The sequence below is a fragment of the Petromyzon marinus genome, unplaced genomic scaffold, assembly GCF_048934315.1.
Source record: "Petromyzon marinus isolate PM22_M1 ecotype Great Lakes invasive population unplaced genomic scaffold, UKy_Petmar_22M1.pri1.0 PM_Scaffold_168, whole genome shotgun sequence".
NCBI lineage: Eukaryota > Metazoa > Chordata > Hyperoartia > Petromyzontiformes > Petromyzontidae > Petromyzon > Petromyzon marinus.
Window position 1 is genome coordinate 41,258 of NW_027423133.1, and position 26,012 is coordinate 67,269.

Here is a 26,012-nt window from a genome sequence, read left to right on the forward strand (position 1 = left end):
ATTGTTGGGGCGGTGGTTTTTTTTGGCGGTTTGGTGGACGGGTGGAGGGTGCGGCGGCCATGTTGGGTAGGGTGTTGGGGTGGAGGGTGGCCATGCTGGCGCGGGGGGGTGGGAGGGCGGCCATGTTGGGTAGGGGATGGTGCGGGGGTGGAGGGCGGCCATGCTGGGTAAGGGGTATGGCGGGGTGTATAGTAGTGTAGTAGTGTATAGTAGTGTAGTAGTGTATAGTAGTGTAGTAGTGTATAGTAGTGTAGTAGTGTATAGTAGTGTAGTAGTGTATAGTAGTGTAGTAGTGTATAGTAGTGTATAGTAGTGTAGTGTGGTAGTGTATAGTGTAGTGTAGTAGTGTATAGTGTAGTGTAGTAGTGTATAGTAGTGTAGTAGTGTACAGTAGTGTAGAAGTGTATAGTAGTGTAGTAGTGTATAGTAGTGTAGTAGTGTATAGTAGTGTAGTAGTGTATAGTAGTGTAGTAGTGTATAGTAGTGTAGTAGTGTATAGTAGTGTAGTGTAGTAGTGTAGTGTAGTAGTGTATAGTAGTGTAGTGTAGTAGTGTATAGTCGTGTAGAGTGTATAGTAGTGTATAGTGTAGTAGTGTAGAAGTGTATAGTGTAGTAGTGTACAGTATAGTGTAGTAGTGTATAGTGTAGTAGTGTATGTTAGTGTAAAGTGTAGTAGTGTATAGTGTAGTGTAGTAGTGTATAGTGTAGTAGTATATAGTGTAGTAGTGTAGTGTATAGTGTAGTAGTGTAGTGTATAGTGTAGTAGTGTATGTTAGTGTATAGTGTAGTAGTGTATGTTAGTGTATAGTGTAGTAGTGTATAGTGTAGTAGTGTATGTTAGTGTATAGTGTAGTGTAGTAGTGTATAGTGTAGTAGTGTATGTGAGTGTATAGTGTAGTGTATAGTGTAATAGTGTAGTGTAGTAGTGTATAGTGTAGTAGTGTATAGTGTAGTGTAGTAGTGTATAGTGTATTAGTGTATAGTGTAGTGTATAGTGTAGTAGTGTATAGTGTAGTAGTGTATAGTGTAGTAGTGTATAGTATAGTAGTGCATAGTGTATAGTGTAGTAGTGTATAGTGTAGTAGTGTATAGTGTAGTGTATAGTGTAGTATAAACCGTGACGTCTCGACAGCCGTGGTAAGCAGACCAACCTCCCAAACGCAACTGTGTAGGCTTCACCACACAGAGCTCAGTAAGCCCCGACCTGCGTGTTCACATTCACGCATTCACATTGACGCTTGCTAACCCCCACCACATCAACAACATCAACAACACGATCGTAAGGATGATGATGATAACATTGGTGATGGATTTACGTATTTATTTGAAAAGGCATCGACTTGCAGAAACAACAACAATAGCGATAGCAACATTGGTGGTGAGCGTTGCGTTGGAATCTCAATGCGGCATCACCTGAAGCAGTCCGTGGGTGAGTGGATGAGTGAATGGGTGGATGAGTGAATGGGTGGGTGAGTGGGTGAGTGAGTGGGTTGGTGAGTGGGTTGGTGAGTGGGTGGGTGAGTGAGTGGGTGAGTGGTTGGGTGAGTGGGTGGGTGAGTGGGTGGGTTGGTGAGTGGGTGGATGGGGGGGGTGAGTTGGTGGGTGAGTAGGTGGGTGGGTGAGTGGATGAGTGGGTGGCTGAGCGAGTGAGCGCTTTGCAAAAAAACAACATAAGATAATCATCATAAGCATCAGCAGTATCATCAGCAGCAGAACACTGTGACACACAGGGAGCCTACAGCCACTAGACGGACGGGCAACTCTGTCGTGGACAGTGCTGTGGGGGGGAAGTCCAATTCCGATTGGCTCCTCCCCTCATGGCGTCTGTGACCACCACAGGAGCTAAACGGGGGCTCTGGACAGGTGCGAGGGGCTGGTAACCCCTCCACCTTCAATTAATTACCACGAAACCACGAGTTAAACTGAAATATGTAACTAATAAGCTTGTGCCGGAGGCCCCGGGGGGGCAGGAGTCTATGACGTCTCCTGGCCAAACCCAAAATTGGCGGAGCCAGGAGATTGAATCTCTACCCTCGGGGCTCCTCCAGAAACAACGAAAAGCCTCTACGGGTAGCCACGTGGAATGTTCGAACGCTCACTGCGGAGGAGAGGCTGCCACTCCTCTGTCAGGAGCTGGACCGGTACCGCCTGGATTTATGTGGCATTCAGGAGGTCCGGTGGACCGGTTCTGGCTCCTGCCACCATGAGGGGTGGACAGTCCTCTACTCGGGGCAGGAGACTGCCAAGCAACAGGGTGTGGCTCTTCTTTTGAACAAAAGAATGAAGGGGGCGTGGTAGCGTGGCGGTGAGGTGTGGGAAGCTGTAAGCCCCAGGCTACTTTGGGCTCGCCTTCCCATCAACTGGAGGCGAGGAATGGTGGTCGTGGTTACTTATGCCCCCACCGAAGATGAACATCCGTGGAGGGATGCAGGCAAAGCCGATGAGTCAGATGCCTTCTATGACCTCCTGTCACAGGTGCTGGCTGAAGTGGCCCCTCGGGATAGAGTCATCTTGTTGGGTGGCCAGATCAGCTCAATAACGGTAGGAGGCTGCTAGATTTTTGTGCAGCCCATGGGCTTGTATTTACCAACACGCTGTTTCGGCATCGGCGCATCCACACATCATGGATGCATGCCGGGTCCAAGCAAGAACATCTGCTGCACTACACTGTGACGGACCAGCGGATGCAAGCCTATGTCCTTGACACCAGGACCTACCGTGGAGCTGATCTGCCCTCTGACCATCGACAAGTCATCTGTAAGATGCGCCTGCCATTCTTCCACTCCGGTGGTGGGTGTACACCCAGGACCCCATTGCAACCTAAAGTGGCCTGGTCTCAGTTATCTGATGAAAGTTGCGAGAATTTCATCATCGCTTGCGGCTGGGATTGGCATCGTCCCCCACTCCTCCTGATGTCGAGGGTAAATGAGCGAGGTTTAGGACTGTGACTCATGCAGCTGCAATGGCTGCTTTGGGTACGTGGTCCAGACCTCCCCAGAGACCCTGGCTGACAGAGGTGTTCAGGATGGTTGAGAAAAAGCGACAGGCCCACTGTCATCGGCTACAGAATCCTACGTCAGAGAATGAGGAGGCTTACCGCAGCCTTCGCTCGGAGGTTCGGAGAGCCGTGAGGCGCTGCAAGGATGGGTGGTGGTCGCGGGTTTCTGAGGAGATGGAGTCTATTTAACTCCATCAAAAAAGTAACCTGCAGCGCCACACCTATTACCATCATTAGGGGAAAAAACGGTGATCCAATCTCCGACCCCCAGGAACAGGTTTGCAGGTTTACTGAGCATTTGTGTGAGGTCCTGTGAGAGGGAAAATCCCTCAGCCAGGAAAACACTGTGGCACAAAGTGAAGATGACCCTGCTGAGGCTGCGGTGCCTCAAATATTGGAAGGAGTCACCCCCTGTGAGTGGCTGGCTGAGGTGCCATCTGTTGAGGAAGTACTGAAGGCGATCCGGAGTCTGAGACCAGGAAAGGCAGCGGGTAGAGATGATCTCCCAAGCGAAATGCTGAGGGAGGGTGGCGTTTGTGCACAGACTGCCCTAAATTACATAATAACAACAGTCTGGACCACTGGACGGGTTCCGCAGGATTGGAAGGATGCCCTGGTGGTCCCCCTTTTTAAGAAGCGGTCCCCCTTTTTAAGAAGGGGGACCGCACAGACTGTAACAACTACAGGGGCATCTCACTCCTCATTGTGCCGGGAAAGGTCCTGGCAAAGATGATTCAACATCGCCTTGCCAGGCACGCCGAGGAGAGGCTTGCGGAGCCCCAATGCGGTTTCAGGAAAGGGCGGTCCTGCACAGATGCCATATTTTCTGCCCGTCTGCTACAGCAGAGGTGTAGGGAATTCCAAAAATACCTACATCTCTGCTTTATTGACCTGGTCAAGGCCTATGATACCATCAGTAGGCCTGGGCTCTGGGTTGTTCTTCGTGCTTTTGGAGTACCTGACCCTCTCCTTCCGATCATTAAGGACCTTCATGATGGTGAGCGGGCCTGGGTAAAACTACGTGGCCGGGAGTCAGAGCCATTCCCTGTACACCTTGGGGTGCGACAGGGATGTCCTCTGGCTCCCACATTATTTAACATCTATTTTGACCACGTAGTTCGTGAAGCCTTCAATAGCTGTACCGGGGGAATCTCCATAAGGTACAGATATAATGGGAGACTGATCGATGCCCGGGTGCGGTCAAGGGATGGCTCCCTATTGCTCAATCACGTTATGTATGCCGATGATTTGGTAATAGCTGCTCATTCAGAGGAGGAGTTGGAGACGCTGCTGCTGAGACTGGAGCGTGCCACTAAGAGGTGGGGCCTTACCATCAGCCCCACCTAAACTAAGCACCTGCCTGGGTATTTTGTACCATCGGAAACTCTACCCCCACAACTCCCCATCGGTGATGGCGCAGTTGTGGAGAGAGTGGAGAGTTTCCCATACCTGGGCAGTGTGCTTATGACCGGCTCCAGTTTAACAGCAGAGGTCTCACTCCGAATCAGTCGAGTGGCAATATCTTTTCATCGGTTGCGTAACGCTGTGTGGAAGCTACCTGGTCTGTCGCTCCGCACTAAGCTTCAGGTCTTCTCGGCCACGGTCATTCCCTCCCTTCTCTACGCTTGCGAAACGTGGACCCCCCTAATGGAACATCTTCGCCGATTAGAAACATTTAGGCTGGCCTGCCTACGATCCATCCTGGGTTTAACCAGACTGGATTGTGTGAGGCGCTCACAAATCCTTAAAAGATCTGGGCAAGGTCCCATCGGTGAGCTCCTCCGGCGGGCAAGGCTGCGTTGGCTGGGTCATGTAGCCAGCATGCCCAACCACCGCATGCCGAAACAGCTTTTGTTCGGCCGGATCGAGGGGGCTAAACGGGCGCGGCACGGGATAGAGAAGAGATGGAGTGATGTGGTATGGGAGGACGTGGAGCTGAGTGGATTTGCCGATGACTGGTACCAGCGGTGTCAAGATCGGCCTCTGTGGAGGAGGCTCGTGAAGGACGCTACTGGGCAGTTGGAGGCAGTCGACCTCCAACAATAACGGAGGGCGGAGGAGCGACGTTCACAACAACGAGCGGAGCGCCGGGTGGCTAAAGCACAGCAGGTTGGCACAGTAGGGCGCACAGGTGGTGCATCAGCCAGTCATCTCAGTCAGTCGACCCGTGGCACCTGCTGGGTCTGCCCCGTGACCTCCTACCAGCGGGCGTTCGACACTTCACGTGGCCTCAGGGTGCACATAGCCTGGCACAAGCGTCGTGGTGACGTCACCGCCACTCAGTGGCAAATGGCGGTTGTTGTTGGTGATGATGATGGGGGTGGTGGTGATGATGGTGGGTGTGTTGGTGATGATGGGGGTAGAGGTGATGGTGGTGATGTTGCAGTGGATATGTGGGTGAGTAACTGAGTGGGTGAGTGGGTGGGTGAGTGGGTGAGTGAGTGAGTGGGTGAGTGGGTGAGTGAGTGAGTGGGTGAGTGAGTGAGTGGGTGGGTGAGTGGGTGAGTGAGTGAGTGGGTGAGTGGGTGAGTGAGTGAGTGGGTGAGTGGGTGAGTGAGTGAGTGACTGGGTGGGTGAGTGGGTGAGTGAGTGAGTGGGTGAGTGGGTGAGTGAGTGGGTGGGTGAGTGACTGAGTGGGTGAGTGAGTGGGTGGGTGAATGAGTGAGTGGGTGAGTGAGTGAGTGAGTGGGTGAGTGGGTGAGTGAGTGGGTGGGTGGGTGAATGAGTGAGTGAGTGGATGAGTGGGTGGGTGGGTGAGTGAGTGAGTGGGTGAGTGAGTGGGTGGGTGAGTGAGTGGGTGAGTGAGTGAGTGGGTGAGCGTTTCAGCTGCGTTTCTTGGTAGAGACGCGTCTCTTGCGAGCTGCCAGCATGTCATAGAAGGGGTCCCTGCTGATGCACGCACTGAGACACGGGGAGAGAGACACGGGGAGAGAGAGAGACACGGGGAGAGAGAGACACGGGGAGAGAGAGACACGGGGAGAGAGAGACACGGGGAGAGAGAGACCCGGGGGAAGAGACACGGAGAGACACAGGGAGAGACACAGGGAGAGAGACATGGGGAGAGAGACACGGGGAGGGAGAGACACGGGGAGGGAGAGACACGGGGAGAGAGAGACACGGGAAGAGAGACACGGAGAGACACGGGGAGAGAGAGAGACACGGGGAGAGAGAGACACGGAAAGAGAGACACGGGGAGAGAGACACGGGGAGAGAGAGACACGGGGGGAGAGAGACACGGGGAGAGAGAGACACGGGGAGAGACACGAGGAGGGAGAGACACGGGGAGAGAGAGACACGGGGAGAGAGACACGGGGAGAGACACGGGGAGAGAGAGACAAGGGGAGAGAGAGACACGGGGAGAGAGAGACACGGGGGGGAGAGAGACACGGGGGGGAGAGAGACACGGGGAGAGAGAGACACGGGGAGAGAGAGACACACAGAGATGATCTTGACAAAAGTGTCCAACCGGTTTCCCCTGTGTCTGTGTCTCACTCACTGTGTGTCTGTGTCTCTCTCACTGTGTGTCTCTCTCACTGTGTGTCTCTCACTGTGTGTCTCTCTCACTGTGTGTCTGTGTCTCTCTCACTGTGTGTCTGTGTCTCTCACTGTGTGTGTGTCTGTCACTGTGTGTCTGTGTCTCTCTCACTGTGTGTGTGTCTCTCACTGTGTGTCTGTGTCTCTCTCACTGTGTGTGTGTGTCTCTCACTGTGTGTCTGTGTCTCTCTCACTGTGTGTCTGTGTGTCTCACTGTGTGTCTCTCACTGTGTGTCTGTGTCTCTCTCACTGTGTGTCTGTGTGTCTCACTCACTGTGTGTCTCTCTCACTGTGTGTCTGTGTCTTTCTCACTGTGTGTCTGTGTCTCTCTCACTGTCTGTGTCTCTCTCACTGTGTGTCTCTCTCACTGTGTGTCTCTCACTGTGTGTCTGTGTGTCTCACTCACTGTGTGTCTGTGTCTCACTCACTGTGTGTCTCTCTCACTGTGTGTCTGTGTGTCTCTCTCCCCGTGTCTCTCTCCCCATGTCTGTGTGTCTCTCTCCCCATGTCTGTGTGTCTCTCTCCCCGTGTCTCTCTCCCCGTGTCTGTGTGTCTCTCTCCCCGTGTCTCTCTCCCCGTGTCTCTCTCCCCGTGTGTCTCTCTGTGTCTCCCCGTGTGTCTCTCTCTCCGTGTCTCTCTCCCCGTGTGTCTCTCTGTGTCTCCCCGTGTCTCTGTGTCTCTGTCCCCGTGTGTCTCACCGGATGCCCTGAACCCAGCGGTCTCTATCCTCAGCGCTGCTGGCTGAGATGCGGTAAACTTGGTGGTTCCCTTCCACCACGTGCCCATCAGCCTCCGTCTCTCTCCCCGTGTCTCTCTCCCAGTGTCTCTCTCACTGTGTCTCTCTCCCCGTGTGTCTCTCTGTGTCTCTCTCCCCGTGTCTCTCTCCCCCCGTTTCTCTCTCTGTGTGTCTCTCTCTGTGTGTGTCTCTCTCTCTCTCTGTGTGTCTCTCTCTGTGTGTGTCTCTGTGTGTGTCTCTCTCTGTGTCTCTCTCTCTGTGTGTGTCTCTCTGTGTGTCTCTCTGTGTGTGTGTCTCTCTGTGTGTCTCTCTCTGTGTGTGTCTCTCTCTGTGTGTGTCTCTCTCTGTGTGTGTCTCTGTGTGTGTCTCTCTCTGTGTGTCTCTCTCTGTGTGTGTCTCTCTCTCTCTGTGTGTGTCTCTCTCTCTCTGTGTGTGTCTCTCTCTGTGTGTGTGTCTCTCTCTGTGTTTGTCTCTGTGTGTGTCTCTCTCTGTGTGTCTTTCTCTGTGTGTGTCTCTCTCTCTGTGTGTGTCTCTCTCTCTGTGTCTCCCCGTGTCTCCCCGTGTGTCTCTGTGTCTCTGTCCCCGTGTGTCTCTGTGTCTCTGTGTCCCCGTGTGTCTCACCGGATGCCCTGAACCCACCGGTCTCTCTCCTCAGCGCTGCTGGCTGAGATGCGGTAAACTTGGTGGTTCCCTTCCACCACGCGTCTCTGTGTGTCTCTCTGTGTCTCTCTGTGTCTCTGTGTGTGTCTCTCCGTGTCTCTCTCCCCCCGTGTCTGTGTGTGTCTCTCTCTGTGTGTCTCTCTCTGTGTGTGTCTCTCTCTCTGTGTGTGTCTCTCTCTCTGTGTCTCTGTGTCTCTCTGTGTCTCTCTCCCTGTGTCTCTGTGTGTCTCTCTCTCTGTGTGTCTCTCTCTGTGTGTGTCTCTCTCTCTCTGTGTGTCTCTCTCTGTGTGTGTGTGTCTGTCTCTCTCTCTGTGTGTCTCTCTCTGTGTGTGTCTCTCTCTCTCTGTGTGTGTGTCTCTGTGTCTCTCTGTGTCTCTGTGTCCCCGTGTGTCTCACCGGATGCCCTGAACCCAGCGGTCTCTCTCCTCAGCGCTGCTGGCTGAGATGCGGTAAACTTGGTGGTTCCCTTCCACCACGCGTCTCTGTGTGTCTCTCTGTGTCTCCCCGTGTCTCTCTCTGTGTCTCTGTGTCTCTCTCCCCCCGTGTCTCTCTCCCCGTGTGTCTCTCCGTGTGTCTGTGTGTGTCTCTCCGTGTCTCTCTCCCCCCGTTTCTCTCTCTGTGTGTGTGTCTCTCTCTGTGTGTGCGTCTCTCTCTCTCTCTCTGTGTGTCTCTCTCTGTGTGTGTCTCTCTCTCCCCGTGTCTCTCTCTGTGTCTCTGTGTGTCTCTCTGTGTCTCTGTGTGTCTCACCGGATGCCCTGAACCCAGCGGTCTCTCTCCTCAGCGCTGCTGGCTGAGATGCGGTAAACTTGGTGGTTCCCTTCCACCACGTGTCTCTGTGTGTCTCTCTCTGTGTCTCTCTGTGTCACCCCGTGTCTCTCTCTGTGTCTCTGTGTGTCTCTGTGTCTCTCTGTGTGTCTCACCGGATGCCCTGAACCCAGCGGTCTCTCTCCTCAGCGCTGCTGGCTGAGATGCGGTAAACTTGGTGGTTCCCTTCCACCACGCGTCTCTGTGTGTCTCCCCGTGTCTCTCTCTGTGTCTCTCCGTGTCTCTCTCCCCCCGTGTCTGTGTGTGTCTCTCTCCCTGTGTGTCTCTCTCTGTGTGTCTCTCTCTCTGTGTGTCTCTCTCTCTGTGTGTCTCTCTCTCTCTGTGTGTCTCTCTCTGTGTGTCTCTCTCTGTGTGTGTGTCTCTCTCTCTGTGTGTGTCTCTCTCTCCGTGTCTCCCCGTGTCTCCCCGTGTGTCTCTGTGTCTCCCCGTGTCTCTGTGTCTCTGTGTGTCTCACCGGATGCCCTGAACCCAGCGGTCTCTTTCCTCAGCGCTGCTGGCTGAGATGCGGTAAACTTGGTGGTTCCCTTCCACCACGCGTCTCTCTGTGTCTCTCTGTGTCTCTCTCTGTGTGTCTCTGTCTCTGTGTGTGTCTCTCTCTGTGTGTCTCTCTCTCTGTGTGTCTCTCTCTGTGTGTCTCTCTCTGTGTGTCTCTCTCTGTGTCTCTCTGTGTCACCCCGTGTCTCTCTCTGTGTGTCTCTGTGTCTCTCTGTGTCTCACCGGATGCCCTGAACCCAGCGGTCTCTCTCCTCAGCGCTGCTGGCTGAGATGCGGTAAACTTGGTGGTTCCCTTCCACCACGTGTCTCTCTGTGTCTCTCTGTGTCTCTCTGTGTCACCCCGTGTCTCTCTCTGTGTCTCTGTGTGTCTCTCTCTCTCTGTGTGTCTCTCTCTCTCTCTGTGTGTATGTCTCTCTCTCTGTGTGTCTCTCTCTGTGTGTGTGTCTCTCTCTCTCTGTGTGTGTGTCTCTGTGTCTCTCTGTGTCTCTGTCTCTCTCTGTGTCTCACCGGATGCCCTGAACCCAACGGTCTCTCTCCTCAGCGCTGCTGGCTGAGATGCGGTAAACTTGGTGGTTCCCTTCCACCACGCGTCTCTGTGTGTCTCTCTGTGTCTCCCCGTGTCTCTCTCTGTGTCTCTGTGTGTCTCTCTGTGTGTCTCTGTGTCTCCCCGTGTCTCTCTCTGTGTCTCTGTGTGTCTCTCTGTGTCTCTGTGTGTCTCACCGGATGCCCTGAACCCAGCGGTCTCTCTCCTCAGCGCTGCTGGCTGAGATGCGGTAAACTTGGTGGTTCCCTTCTACCACGTGTCTCTCTGTGTCTCTCTGTGTCTCTCTCTGTGTGACCCCGTGTCTCTCTCTGTGTCTCTGTGTGTCTCTCTGTGTCTCTGTGTGTCTCTCTCTGTGTCTCTCTGTGTCTCTCTCTGTGTGTCTCTGTGTCTCTGTGTGTCTCACCGGATGCCCTGAACCCAGCGGTCTCTCTCCTCAGCGCTGCTGGCTGAGATGCGGTAAACTTGGTGGTTCCCTTCCACCACGTGTCTCTGTGTGTCTCTCTCTGTGTGTGTGTCTGTGTGTGTCTCTCTCTGTGTGTCTCTCTCTCTGTGTGTGTCTCTCTGTGTCTCTCTGTGTCACCCCGTGTCTCTCTCCCCGTGTCTCTGTGTCTCCGTGTGTCTCACCGGATGCCCTGAACCCAGCGGTCTCTTTCCTCAGCGCTGCTGGCTGAGATGCGGTAAACTTGGTGGTTCCCTTCCACCACGTGTCTCTGTGTGTCTCTCTCTGTGTGTGTGTCTGTGTGTGTCTCTCTCTGTGTCTCTCTCTCTCTCTGTGTCTCTGTCTCTGTGTGTGTCTCTCTCTGTGTGTCTGTGTCTCTGTGTCTCCGTGTGTCTCACCGGATGCCCTGAACCCAGCGGTCTCTTTCCTCAGCGCTGCTGGCTGAGATGCGGTAAACTTGGTGGTTCCCTTCCACCACGTGTCTCTCTGTGTCTCTCTGTGTCTCTCTGTGTCACCCCGTGTCTCTCTCTGTGTCTCTGTGTGTCTCTCTGTGTCTCTCTGTGTCACCCCGTGTCTCTCTCTGTGTCTCTGTGTGTCTCTGTGTGTCTCTGTGTCTCTCCGTGTGTCTCACCGGATGCCCTGAACCCAGCGGTCTCTTTCCTCAGCGCTGCTGGCTGAGATGCGGTAAACTTGGTGGTTCCCTTCCACCACGCGCCCATCAGCCTCCGTCTTGCACGCTTTCACCACTCCGCCCCCGGCACTCTGCAGCTCGAAGCAGTGCTGGGGTAGCCACAGCGTTGCCACAGTGTTACCATGGTAACCACAGCGTCACCATGGTAACCAGTGTTGCCGCGGTAACCGGTGTTGCCATGGTAACCATAGTGTTACCATGGTAACCATAGTGTTACCATGGTAACCACGGTGTTATCATGGTGACCGCAGCGCTACCACGGTAACCAGTGTTGCCATGGTAACCGGTGTTGCCGTGGTAGCCATTATGGTTGCCACGGTAACCACAGTCTTGCCACGGTAACCAGTGTTACCATGGCAGCCAGTGTTGCCACCGGTTACCATGGTAACCACAGTGTTACCGTGGTAGCCACAGTGTTACCATGGCAACCACAGCGTTACCATGGTAGCCACAGTGTTGCCATGGTAACCACAGTGTCGCCGTGGTAACCTCAGTGTTACCATGGCAACCAGTGTTACCACTGGTTACCGTGGTAACCACAGCGTTATCATGGTAGCCACAGTGTTACCATGGCAACCACAGTGTTGCCACGGTAACCACAATGTTACCATGGTAACCACAGTGTTACCATGGCAACACTGTGGTTACCATGGTAACCACAGTGTTGCCACGGTAACCACAGTGTCTCTCACCGGTTTGCGAGGGTCATCCACCTCCAGGATGTTGAGATTTTCAAGTGGAATGATTCCTCTTGGCTCCTTATCCTGGGGTAGCAACATCATCACCATCATCATCAGCATCATCAACATCAACAACATCATCAGCAGCATCATCATCATCATCATCAACATCATCAGCATCAACAAAACATCATCATCATCATCAACAGCATCATCATCATCAGCATCACCATCATCAACAGCATCATCATCATCAACAACATCATCATCAGCATCATCATCATCATCAACATCATCATCAACAACATCATCATCAGCATCATCATCAACATCATCATCAACAACATCATCATCAGCATCATCATCAACATCATCAGCGTCATCATCATCATCAGCAGCATCATCATCATCAACATCAGCATCATCATAATCAACATCATCAACAGCATCATTATCAACAACATCATCAGCAGCATCATCATCATCAACATCATCAGCATCATCATAATCAACATCATCAACAGCATCATCATCAACAACATCATCAGCAGCATCATCATCATCATCAACATCATCATCAGCATCATCATCAACAACATCCGCATCATCATCATCAACAACATCAACAACATCAACAACATCATCAGCGTCATCATCATCAACAACATCATCATCAACAACATCATCAGCAGCATCATCAACATCATCATCAGCATCATCATCATCAACAACATCATCAGCGTCATCATCATCATCAACAACATCATCATCAACAACATCATCAGCGTCATCATCATCATCAACATCATCATCATCAACAACATCATCATCAGCAGCATCATCATCAACATCATCATCAGCATCATCATCAACAACATCATCATCAACAGCATCATCAACAACATCATCAGCAGCATCATCATCAACAACATCATCAGTATCATCATCATCAACATCATCATCAACAGCATCATCATCAACAACATCATCAGCAGCATCATCATCAACATCATCAGCATCATCATCAACAACATCATCATCATCAACAGCATCATCATCAGCAGCATCACCATCATCAACAGCATCATCATCATCAACAACATCATCATCAGCATCATCAACATCATCAGCATCATCATAATCAACATCATCATCAACAGCATCATCATCAACAACATCAGCAGCAGCATCATCATCATCAGCAGCATCATCATCATCAGCATCAACAACATCATCATCATCAACAGCATCATCATCATCAGCAGCATCATCATCATCAACAGCATCATCATCATCAACAACATCATCATCAGCATCATCATCATCAACAACATCATCATCAGCATCATCATCAACATCATCATCAGCATCGTCATCATCAACAACATCAGCAGCAGCATCATCAACAACATCATCATCAGCATCATCATCATCATCAACATCATCATCAGCAGCATCATCATCATCAACATCATCAACAACATCATCATCAGCATCATCATCAGCACCATCATCATCAGCATCAGCAGCACCATCATCATCAACAACATCAACAACATCATCAACAGCATCATCAGCATCATCATCATCAGCATCATCAGCAGCAGCAGCACCATCAACAGCATCATCAACATCATCAGCATCATCAACATCATCATCATCAACAGCATCATCATCATCAGCAGCATCATCATCATGAACAGCATTATCATCATCAACAACATCATCATCAGCATCATCATCATCAAAATCATCATCAACAACATCATCATCAACAACATCATCATCAGCATCATCATCAACATCATCATCAGCATCGTCATCATCAACAACATCAGCAGCAGCAGCATCAACAACATCATCATCAGCATCATCATCAACATCATCAGCATCAGCAGCACCATCATCATCAACAACATCAACAACATCATCAACAGCATCATCAGCATCATCATCATCAGCATCATCAGCAGCAGCACCATCATCATCATCAGCATCATCATCAGCATCAGCAGCACCATCATCATCAACAACATCATCATCAGCATCATCATCATCAGCATCATCAACAACATCATCAACAGCATCATCAACATCAACAGCATCATCATCAACAACATCATCAGCAGCATCATCAACAACATCAGCATCATCATCAACAACATCATCATCAGCATCATCATCAACATCATCATCAGCATCGTCATCATCAACAACATCAGCAGCAGCATCATCAACAACATCATCATCAGCATCATCATCATCATCAACATCATCATCAGCAGCATCATCATCATCAACATCATCATCAGCATCATCATCAGCACCATCATCATCAGCATCAGCAGCACCATCATCATCAACAACATCAACAGCATCATCAGCATCATCATCATCAGCATCATCAGCAGCAGCAGCACCATCAACAGCATCATCAACATCATCAGCATCAACAACATCATCATCATCAACAGCATCATCATCATCAGCAGCATCATCATCATGAACAGCATTATCATCATCAACAACATCATCATCAGCATCATCATCATCAACATCATCATCAACAACATCATCATCAACAACATCATCATCAGCATCATCATCAACATCATCATCAGCATCGTCATCATCAACAACATCAGCAGCAGCAGCATCAACAACATCATCATCAGCATCATCATCAACATCATCATCATCAGCATCAGCAGCACCATCATCATCAACAACATCAACAACATCATCAACAGCATCATCAGCATCATCATCATCAGCATCATCAGCAGCAGCACCATCATCATCAGCATCATCATCAGCATCAGCAGCACCATCATCATCAACAACATCATCATCAGCATCATCAGCATCATCATCAACAACATCATCAACAGCATCATCAATATCATCAGCATCATCATCAACAACATCATCAACAACATCATCATCATCAGCACCATCATCATCAACATCAACATCATCAGCACCATCATCATCATCAACATCATCAGCATTATCAGCACCATTATCATCATCAGCACCATTATCATCAACAACATCAACAACATCAACAACATCATCAGCATCATCATCAGCATGATCAGCACCATCATCATCAGCAACATCATCGTCAGCACCATCATCATCAGAACCATCATCATCATCAGCACTATCATCAGCAGCAGCAACATCATCATCAGCAACATCATCAGCAGCAGCATCATCATCACCATCATCATCAGCAACATCATCATCAGCAGCAGCATCATCATCAGCACCATCATCATCAGCACCAGCATCATCATCAGCACCATCATCATCATCAGCACCACCCTTTGCTCCAGCAGTGGCAGCAGTGTCTGAGTGAGTGAGTGGGTGAGTGAGTGGGTGAGTTGGTGAGTGAGTGGGTGAGTGAGTGAGTGGGTGAGTTGGTGAGTGAGTGGGTGAGTGGGTGAGTGAGTGAGTGGGTGAATGAGTGAGTGAGTGGGTGAGTGAGTGGGTGAGTGGGTGAGTGAGTGAGTGGGTGAGTGAGTGAGTGAGTGGGTGAGTGGGTGAGTGAGTGTGTGGGTGAGTGGGTGGGTGAGTGGGTGAGTAAGTGAGTGAGTGGGTGAGTGAGTGGGTGAGTGAGTGAGTGTTTGAGTGAGTGTCTGAGTGAGTGTCTGAGTGAGTGAGTGGATGAGTGAGTGGGTGAGTGAGTGGGTGAGTGGGTGAGTGAGTGAGTGTTTGAGTGAGTGTCTGAGTGAGTGTCTGAGTGAGTGAGTGGATGAGTGAGTGGGTGAGTGAGTGGGTGAGTGGGTGAGTGAGTGAGTGGGTGAGTGGGTGAGTGGGTGGGTGAGTGAGTGGGTGAGCGTGTGGGTGAGCGTGTGTGTGAGCGTGTGTGTGAGCGTGTGTGTGAGCGTGTGAGTGTGTGAGCGTGTGGGTGAGCGTGTGGGTGAGCGTGTGTGTGAGCGTGTGGGTGAGCGTGTGAGCGTGTGGGTGAGTGAGTGAGTGAGTGAATGAGTGAGTGAGTGAGCGTGTGGGTGAGCGTGTGGGTGAGCGTTGAGCGTGTGGGTGAGCGTGTGGGTGAGCGTGTGAGTGAGTGAGCGAGTGGGTGAGCGTGTGGAGCGTGTGGGTGAGCGAGTGGGTGAGCGTGTGGGTGAGCGTGTGGGTGAGTGTGTGGAGCGTGTGGGTGAGCGTGTGGGTGAGCGTGTGAGCGAGTGGGTGAGCGTGTGGGTGAGTGAATGAGTGAGTGAGCGTGTGGGTGAGCGTGTGGGTGAGCGTGTGTGTGAGCGTGTGTGTGAGCGTGTGAGTGTGTGAGCGTGTGGGTGAGCGTGTGGGTGAGCGTGTGGGTGAGCGTGTGGAGCGTGTGGGTGAGCGTGTGGGTGAGCGTGTCTCACCGTCGTGTACTCAAAGTAGTAGAGGCAGTTGTCGGTGAGGATGAACCAGCGACGTTTCCACGTCTTCCAAGTGCCTCCTGCACCTCGCGTACAAACACGGAAGAGGGTGCCCCTCACACGTACAGCAGCCTCAAGGCGGCGCCGGGCCAAGGGCGGAGCTGTCCACTCGCTCGGACACTCGCTCACTCAGACACTCAGACACTCACTCAGACACTCGCTCACTCAGACACTCACTCAGACACTCGGACACTCACTCAGACACTCACTCAGACACTCACTCAGACACTCACTCGCTCAGACACTCACTCAGACACTCAGACACTCACTCGCTCAGACACTCACTCAGACACTCACTCGCTCAGACACTCACTCAGACACTCAGACACTCACTCGCTCAGACACTCACTCAGACACTCAGACACTCGCTCGCTCAGACACTCACTCGCTCAGACACTCACTCAGACACTCACTCAGACACTCACTCAGACACTCACTCGCTCAGACACTCACTCAGACACTCACTCGCTCAGACACTCACTCAGACACTCACTCAGACACTCACTCGCTCAGACACTCACTCAGACACTCAGACACTCGCTCGCTCAGACACTCACTCGCTCAGACACTCGCTCACTCAGACACTCACTCAGACACTCGCTTAGACACTCACTCAGACACTCACTCAGACACTCGCTCGCTCAGACACTCGCTCGGACACTCACTCAGACACTCACTCAGACACTCAGACACTCAGACACTCGCTCAGACACTCGCTCACTCAGACACTCGCTCAGACACTCACTCAGACACTCACTCAGACACTCACTCGCTCAGACACTCACTCAGACACTCGCTCGCTCAGACACTCACACTCAGACACTCGCTCGCTCAGACACTCACTCACTCAGACACTCAGACACTCACTCAGACACTCACTCACTCAGACACTCACTCGCTCAGACACTCACTCAGACACTCAGACACTCACTCGCTCAGACACTCACTCAGACACTCAGACACTCTCTCGCTCAGACACTCACTCGCTCAGACACTCGCTCAGACACTCACTCAGACACTCGTTCAGACACTCAGACACTCAGACACTCACTCAGACAGTCACTCAGTCACTCAGACACTCACTCAGCCACTCACTCGCTCAGACACTCACTCAGACACTCAGACACTCAGACACTCGCTCAGACACTCGCTCAGACACTCGCTCAGACACTCACTCAGACACTCGCTCAGACACTCACTCAGACACTCACTCAGACACTCACTCGCTCAGACACTCACTCAGACACTCACTCAGACACTCACTCAGACACTCACTCGCACACTCACTCAGACACTCACTCACTCAGACACTCGCTCAGACACTCACTCGCTCAGACACTCACTCAGACACTCACTCACTCAGACACTCACTCAGACACTCGCTCAGACACTCACTCAGACACTCACTCAGACACTCGCTCAGACACTCACTCGCTCAGACACTCACTCAGACACTCACTCAGACACTCACTCACTCAGACACTCGCTCAGACACTCACTCGCTCAGACACTCACTCAGACACTCACTCACTCAGACACTCACTCAGACACTCGCTCAGACACTCACTCAGACACTCACTCAGACACTCGCTCAGACACTCACTCGCTCAGACACTCACTCAGACACTCACTCGCTCAGACACTCACTCGCTCAGACACTCACTCACTCACTCAGACACTCACTCAGACACTCACTCGCTCGGACACTCAGACACTCGCTCGGACACTCGCTCGCTCAGACACTCACTCACTCAGACACTCACTCAGACACTCACTCGCTCGGACACTCAGACACTCACTCAGACACTCACTCAGACACTCACTCGCTCAGACACTCAGACACTCGCTCAGACACTCACTCACACACTCACTCAGACACTCAGACACTCGCTCAGACACTCACTCAGACACTCAGACACTCGCTCAGACACTCACTCAGACACTCACTCACTCAGCCACTCACTCAGACACTCACTCGCTCAGACACTCACTCAGACACTCACTCACTCAGACACTCACTGGTGGTGATGAATACCCAGCTTGAGTAACCAGCCCTCGTGGTCAGGGTTGAAGAACGTGGTGATGGTGGTGGTGGTGATGGTGGTGGTGGTGATGGTGGTGGTGGTGATGGTGGTGGTGGTGATGGTGGTGGTGGTGGTGATGGTGGTGGTGGTGGTGATGGTGGTGATGGTGGTGGTGATAGTGGTGGTGGTGGTGATGGTGGTGGTGGTGGTGGTGATGATGGTGGTGGTGGTGGTGATGGTGGTGGTGGTGATGGTGGTGGTTGTGGTGGTGGTGGTGATGGTGGTGGTGATGATGGTGGTGGTGATGGTGGTGATAGTGGTGATGGTGGTGGTGATGGTGGTGGTGGTGATGGTGGTGGTGGTTGTGGTGGTGGTGGTGATGATGGTGGTGGTGATGGTTGTGGTGGTGGTGATGGTGGTGGTGGTGGTGATGGTGGTGGTGATGGTGGTGATGGTGGTGATGGTGGTGGTGATGGTGGTGGTGATGGTGGTGATGATGGTGGTGGTGATGGTGGTGATGATGGTGGTGATGATGATGGTGGTGGTGGTGATGGTGGTGGTGATGGTGGTGGTGATGGTGGTGGTGATGGTGGTGGTGATGGTGGTGGTGATGGTGGTGATGGTGGTGGTGATGATGGTGATGGTGGTGATGGTGGTGGTGATGGTGGTGGTTGTTGTGATGGTGGTGGTTGTTGTGGTGATGGTGGTGATGGTGATGGTTGTGGTGATGGTGGTGATGGTGGTGATGGTGGTGATGGTGGTGGTGGTTGTTGTGATGGTGGTGGTTGTTGTGGTGATGGTGGTGATGGTGATGGTTGTGGTGATGGTGGTGATGGTGATGGTGGTGATGGTGGTGGTGATGAATACCCAGCTTGAGTAACCAGCCCTCGTGGTCAGGGTTGAAGAATGTGTACGTGAGGTCGTTTCCATCGTCCTCCGGAATCTTGAACGGCTCATTCCTGATGCTGTCAAAGAGATTCTGGGAGGGGAGTTGGTGAGTGAGTGGGTGGGTGAGTGGGTGAGTGGGTGAGTGAGTGGGTGTGTGAGTGAGTGGGTGAGTGAGTGGGTGAGTGAGTGGGTGAGTGAGTGGGTGGGTGAGTGGGTTGGTGGGTGGGTGAGTGAGTGGGTGAGTGAGTGGGTGAGTGTGTGGGTGAGTGAGTGGGTGAGTGGGTGAGTGAGCGTGTGAGTGAGTGGGTGAGTGGGTGGGTGGGTGAGTGAGTGAGTGAGTGGGTGAGTGAGTGAGTGGGTGGGTGAGTGAGTGGGTGAGTGAGTAGGTGAGTGGTGAGTGAGTAGGTGAGTGAGTGGGTGGGTGAGTGAGTGGGTGGGTGAGTGAGTGGGTGAGTGGGTGAGTGAGTGGGTGAGTGAGTGGGTGGGTGAGTGAGTGGGTGAGTGGGTGAGTGAGTGAGTGAGTGAATGGGTGAGTGAGTGAGTGAGTGGGTGAGTGAGTGGGTGAGTGAGTGGGTGAGTGGGTGAGTGAGAAGGTGAGTGAGTAGGTGAGTGAGTGGGTGAGTGAGTGAGTGAGTGGGTGAGTGAGTGGGTGAGTGAGAAGGTGAGTGAGAAGGTGAGCAGTGGGTGAGTGGGTGAGTGAGTGTGTGAGTGGGTGAGTGGGTGAGTGAGAAGGTGAGTGGTGAGTGAGTGAGTGGGTGAGTGAGAAGGTGAGTGGTGAGTGACAAGGTGAGTGGTGAGAAGGTGAGTGGTGGGTGAGTGAGTGGGTGAGTGGGTGAGTGAGAGGGTGAGTGGGTGAGTGAGTGAGTGAGTGGGTGAGTGAGTGGGTGAGTGAGTGGGTGAGTGGGTGAGTGAGAAGGTGAGTGAGTAGGTGAGTGAGTGGGTGAATGAGTGAGTAGGTGAGTGAGTGGGTGAGTGAGTGGGTGAGTGAGCGGGTGAGTGAGAAGGTGAGTGAGAAGGTGAGTGGTGGGTGAGAGAGTGTGTGAGTGAGTGAGTGAGTGAGAGGGTGAGTGGGTGAGTGAGTGAGTGGGTGAGTAGGTGAGTGAGTGGGTGAGTGAGTGAGTGGGTGAGTGAGCGGGTAAGGGAGAAGGTGAGTGAGAAGGTGAGTGGTGGGTGAGAGAGTGTGTGAGTGTGTGAGTGAGTGTGTGGGTGAGTGGGTGGGTGAGTGGGTGAGTGGGTGAGTGAGAAGGTGAGTGAGAAGGTGAGTGGTGAGTGAGTGAGTGTGTGAGTGAGAAGGTGAGTGAGAAGGTGAGTGAGAAGGTGAGTGAATGGGTGAGTGAGAAGGTGAGTGAGTGAGTGAGAAGGTGAGTGAGTGAGTGAGCGAGTGAGTGAGAAGGTGAGTGAGAAGATGAGTGAGAGGGTGAGTGAGAAGGTGAGTGAGAAGGTGAGTGGTGGGTGAGAGAGTGAGTGTGTGAGTGAGTGAGTGTGTGAGTGAGTGGGTGAGTGAGTGGGTGAGTGGGAAGGTGAGTGAGGTGAGTGGTGAGAAGGTGAGTGGGTGAGTGAGTGGGTGAGTGAGTGAGTGTGTGGGTGAGTGGTGGGTGAGTGAGAGGGTGAGTGACAAGGTGAGTGAGAAGGTGAGTGGTGGGTGAGTGGGTGGGTGAGTGAGTGGGTGAGTGACAAGGTGAGTGGTGAGTGTGTGAGTGTGTGAGCGAATGAGTGGGTGAGTGAGAAGGTGAGTGAGAAGGTGAGTGGTGAGTGAGAAGGTGAGAAGGTGAGTGACAAGGTGAGTGGTGAGTGAGAAGGTGAGTGGGTTAGTGAGAAGGTGAGTGAGAAGGTGAGTGAGAAGGTGAGGTGAGTGGTGAGTGAGAAGGTGAGTGGGTGAGTGAGAAGGTGAGTGAGAAGGTGAGAAGGTGAGTGGTGAGTGAGAAGGTGAGTGAGAAGGTGAGTGGTGAGAAGGTGAGTGAGAAGGTGAGTGAGAAGGTGAGAAGGTAAGTGGTGAGTGAGAAGGTGAGTGAGAAGGTGAGAAGGTAAGTGGTGAGTGAGAAGGTGAGTGACAAGGTGAGTGGTGAGAAGGTGAGTGAGAAGGTGAGTGACAAGGTGAGTGAGAAGGTGAGTGGTGAGTGAGAAGGTGAGTGAGAAGGTGAGTGAGAAGGTGAGTGGTGAGTGGGTGAGTGAGTGAGTGAGTGGGTGAGTGAGTGGGTGAGTGAGAAGGTGAGTGAGTGGGTGAGTGAGTGAGTGAGTGGGTGAGTGAGAAGGTGAGTGACAAGGTGAGTGACAAGGTGAGTGAGTGAGTGAGTGACAAGGTGAGTGAGTGAGTGAGTGGGTGAGTGAGTGATTGGGTGAGTGAGTGGTGAGTGGGTGAGTGGGTGAGTGGGTGAGTGAGTGAGTGGGTGAGTGGGTGAGTGAGTGGGTGAGTGAGTGGGTGAGTGACAAGGTGAGTGAGTGGGTGAGTGGTGGGTGAGTGAGTGGGTGAGTGAGTGAGTGAGTGGGTGAGTGACAAGGTGAGTGGTGAGTGTGTGAGTGTGTGGGCGAATGAGTGGGTGAGTGAGAAGGTGAGTGACAAGGTGAGTGGTGAGTGAGAAGGTGAGTGGTGAGTGAGAAGGTGAGAAGGTGAGTGAGAAGGTGAGTGAGAAGGTGAGTGGTGAGTGAGAAGGTGAGAAGGTGAGTGAGAAGGTGAGTGAGAAGGTGAGTGAGAAGGTGAGTGGGTGAGTGAGAAGGTGAGTGAGAAGGTGAGTGAGAAGGTGAGTGGTGAGTGAGAAGGTGAGTGAGAAGGTGAGTGGTGAGTGAGAAGGTGAGTGAGAAGGTGAGTGAGAAGGTGAGTGGTGAGTGAGAAGGTGAGTGAGAAGGTGAGTGAGAAGGTGAGTGAGTGGGTGAGTGAGTGGGTGAGTGGGTGAGTGAGTGAGTGAGAAGGTGAGTGAGAAGGTGAGTGGTGAGTGAGTGGTGAGTGAGTGGTGAGTGAGAGCTCTCCACCCTCCCCACCCGCAGCAGGTCGTCCGGGAGGTCTCCGCCATCGTTGATGCCACGGTTCATGGAGATGAATCTCTCCACGCCCGGTTTGTCACGCACATTGGGGTTGTGCAGACTCGTGTTGAGCATGATGACAGCAAACGACAGCACGTAGCACGTGTCTGGAGACACACACACACACACATAGACATAGACACACACACACATAGACACACACACAGACATAGACACACACACAGACATAGACACACACACAGACATAGACACACACATAGACACACACACACAGACACATAGACACACACACACGTAGACATAGACACACACACACATACATAGACATAGACACACACACAGACACACACACACACACATAGACACACACACAGACACACACACAGACACACACACATAGACACACACACACATAGACACACACATAGACACACACACATAGACACACACACACACACAGACACACACAGACACACACACACAGACACACACACACAGATACACACATACATAGACAGAGACACACACACACATAGACATAGACACACACACACATAGACACACACACACACACATAGACACACACACACATACACAGACACACATAGACACACACACATAGACACACACACACAGACACACACAGACACATAGACACACACACACATAGACACACACAGACACACACACAGACACACACACATAGACACACAGATACACATAGACAGGCACACACACATAGACACACACATACACACACAGACACACACACACACAGAGACACACAGACACACACAGACACACACACACACACATAGACATAGACACACACACACACACACATAGACACACACACATAGACATAGACACAGACATAGACACACACACACACACAGGCACACACACACACACAGACACACACATACATAGACATAGACACACACACAGACACACACAGACACACACACAGACACACACACATAGACATAGACACACACACACATACATAGACATAGACACACACACAGACACACACACACATAGACACACACACACACTACACACACACACAGACACACACACACACACAGACACACACATACATACATAGACACATACACACACACAGAGAGACACACACAGACACACAGACACACACACACAGACACACACACACATAGACACAGACACACACACATAGACACATTCACACACACACAGACACATAGACATACACACACAGACACATAGACATACACACACACATAGACATAGACACAGACACACACACAGACACAGACACATAGACATACACACACACACATAGACATAGACACAGACACACACACAGACACACACACACAGACACACACACACACAGACACAGGCACACACACACACACATACATAGACATAGACACACACACAGACACACACACAGACACACAGACACACACACAGACACACACACACATAGACATAGACACACACACACATAGACACAGACACATAGACACACACAGACACACACACAGACACACAGACACACAGGCACACACACACATAGACATAGACACACACACATAGACATAGACACACACACACAGACACACACACAGACACAAACACAGACAAACAGGCACACACACACACAGACATAGACACACACACACAGACACACACACACACACAGACACACACACACAGACACACACACACACAGACACACACACACAGACACACACAGACACACACACACACACAGACACACACACAGACACACACACACAGAAACACACACACACAGACACACACAGACACAGACATAGACATAGACACACACACAGACACACACACACATACATAGACATAGACACACACACAGACACACACACACATAGACACACACACACACTACACACACACACAGACACACACACAGACACACACATACATACATAGACACATACACACACACAGAGAGACACACACAGACACACAGACACACACACACAGACACACACACACATAGACACAGACACACACACATAGACACATTCACACACACACAGACACATAGACATACACACACAGACACATAGACATACACACACACATAGACATAGACACAGACACACACACAGACACACACACAGACACAGACACATAGACATACACACACACACATAGACATAGACACAGACACACACACAGACACACACACACAGACACACACACACACAGACACACACACAGACACAGGCACACACACACACACATACATAGACATAGACACACACACACAGACACACACACAGACAAACAGACACACACACAGACACACACACACACACACAGACACATAGACATAGACACACACACACACATAGACACAGACACATAGACACACACAGACACACACACAGACACACAGACACACAGGCACACACACACATAGACATAGACACACACACATAGACATAGACACACACACATAGACATAGACACACACACACAGACACACACACAGACACAAACACAGACACACAGGCACACACACACACACAGACATAGACACACACACAGACACACACACACACACAGACACACACACACAGACACACACACACACAGACACACACACACAGACACACACAGACACACACACACACACAGACACACACACAGACACACACACACACAGAAACACACACACACAGACACACACAGACACAGACATAGACACACACACAGACACACACACACATAGACATAGACACACACACATAGACACAGACACACACACAGACACACACACACACAGACACACACACAGACACACACAGACACACACACAGACACACACAGACATAGACACAGACACACACACACACAGACACACACACACACACATAGACACACACAGACGCACACACACACAGACACAGACACACACACATAGACACACATAGACACACACACACACATAGACACACACATACACACACACACATACACACATACACACACAGACACACACACAGACACACACATAGACACACACAGAGACACACAACAACAACAACCGCCATTCGCCACTAAGTGGCGGTGACGTCACCACGACGCTTGTGCCAGGCTATGTGCACCCTGAGGCCACGTGAAGTGTTGAACGCCCGCTGGCAGGAGGTCACGGGGCAGACCCAGGTGCCACGGGTCGACTGACTGAGATCACTGAGATGACTGGCTGATGCACCACCTGTGCCCCCTACTGTGCCAACCTGTTGTGCTTTAGCCACCCGGCGCTCCGCTCGTTGTTCTGAGCGTCGCTCCTCCGCCCTCTGTTGTTGTTGGAGGGCGACTGCCTCCAACTGCCCAGTAGCATCCTTCACGAGCCTCCTCCACAGAGGCCGATCTTGACACCGCTGGTACCGGTCATCGGCAAGTCCACTCAGCTCCACGTCCTCCTGTACCACATCACTCCATCTCCTCTCTAGTCCGTGCCGCGCCCGTTTAGCCCCCTCAATCCGGCCGAACAAAAGCTGTTTCGGCATGCAGTGGCTGGGCATGCGGGCTACATGACCCAGCCATCGCAGCCTTGCCTGCTGGAGGAGCTCACCGATGGGACCCTGCCCAGATCTTTCAAGGATTTGTGAGCTCCTCACACAATCCAGCCTGCAGGTTAAACCCAGGATTGATCGTAGGCAGGCCAGCCTAAATGTTTCTAACCGGCGAAGACGTTTCGCAAGCGTAGAGAAGGGAGGGAATGACCGTGACCGAGAAGACCTGAAGCTTAGTGCGGAGCGACACACGTCACCGCCACTTAGCGGCGAATAGCGGTTGTTGTTGTCTGTGTGTGTGTGTCTATGTGTGTGTGTCTGTGTGTCTATGTGTGTGTGTCTGTGTGTGCGTGTGTATGTAACAACCATACGACCACAACAACTACAACCACAACAGCTATACTACCACAACAACCACAACAACTACAACAGCTATACTACCACAACAACTACAACAACTATACTACTGCAACAACTACAACAACTATACTACCACAACAACGATAATCACACAACAACAACCATGCAACAA

The 26,012-nt window shown here is 51.6% G+C and overlaps 1 protein-coding gene across 2 annotated transcripts in view; it reads right to left on the reverse strand.

Annotated features, from left to right (window-relative positions):
* Positions 1 to 1,304: 1,304 nt before the first annotated feature.
* Positions 1,305 to 26,012, reverse strand: part of LOC116958100 (cytohesin-2-like) — a 57,707-nt gene continuing 32,999 nt past the window's right edge. Inside the window, exons 8-13 of one of the 2 annotated variants that reach the window (XM_076063636.1) lie at positions 21,921 to 22,069; positions 18,924 to 19,035; positions 15,976 to 16,052; positions 11,615 to 11,686; positions 9,756 to 11,011; positions 1,305 to 5,899 (exon numbers count right to left, since the gene is read on the reverse strand). In XM_076063636.1, coding sequence (XP_075919751.1) covers positions 10,859 to 11,011; positions 11,615 to 11,686; positions 15,976 to 16,052; positions 18,924 to 19,035; positions 21,921 to 22,069 — 563 coding nt within the window. In that variant the 3' untranslated portion in view covers positions 1,305 to 5,899; positions 9,756 to 10,858. Of the gene's footprint in view, positions 5,900 to 9,755; positions 11,012 to 11,614; positions 11,687 to 15,975; positions 16,059 to 18,923; positions 19,036 to 21,920; positions 22,070 to 26,012 lie in introns of both variants that reach the window. The other variant, XM_076063635.1, reaches the window with a different exon arrangement.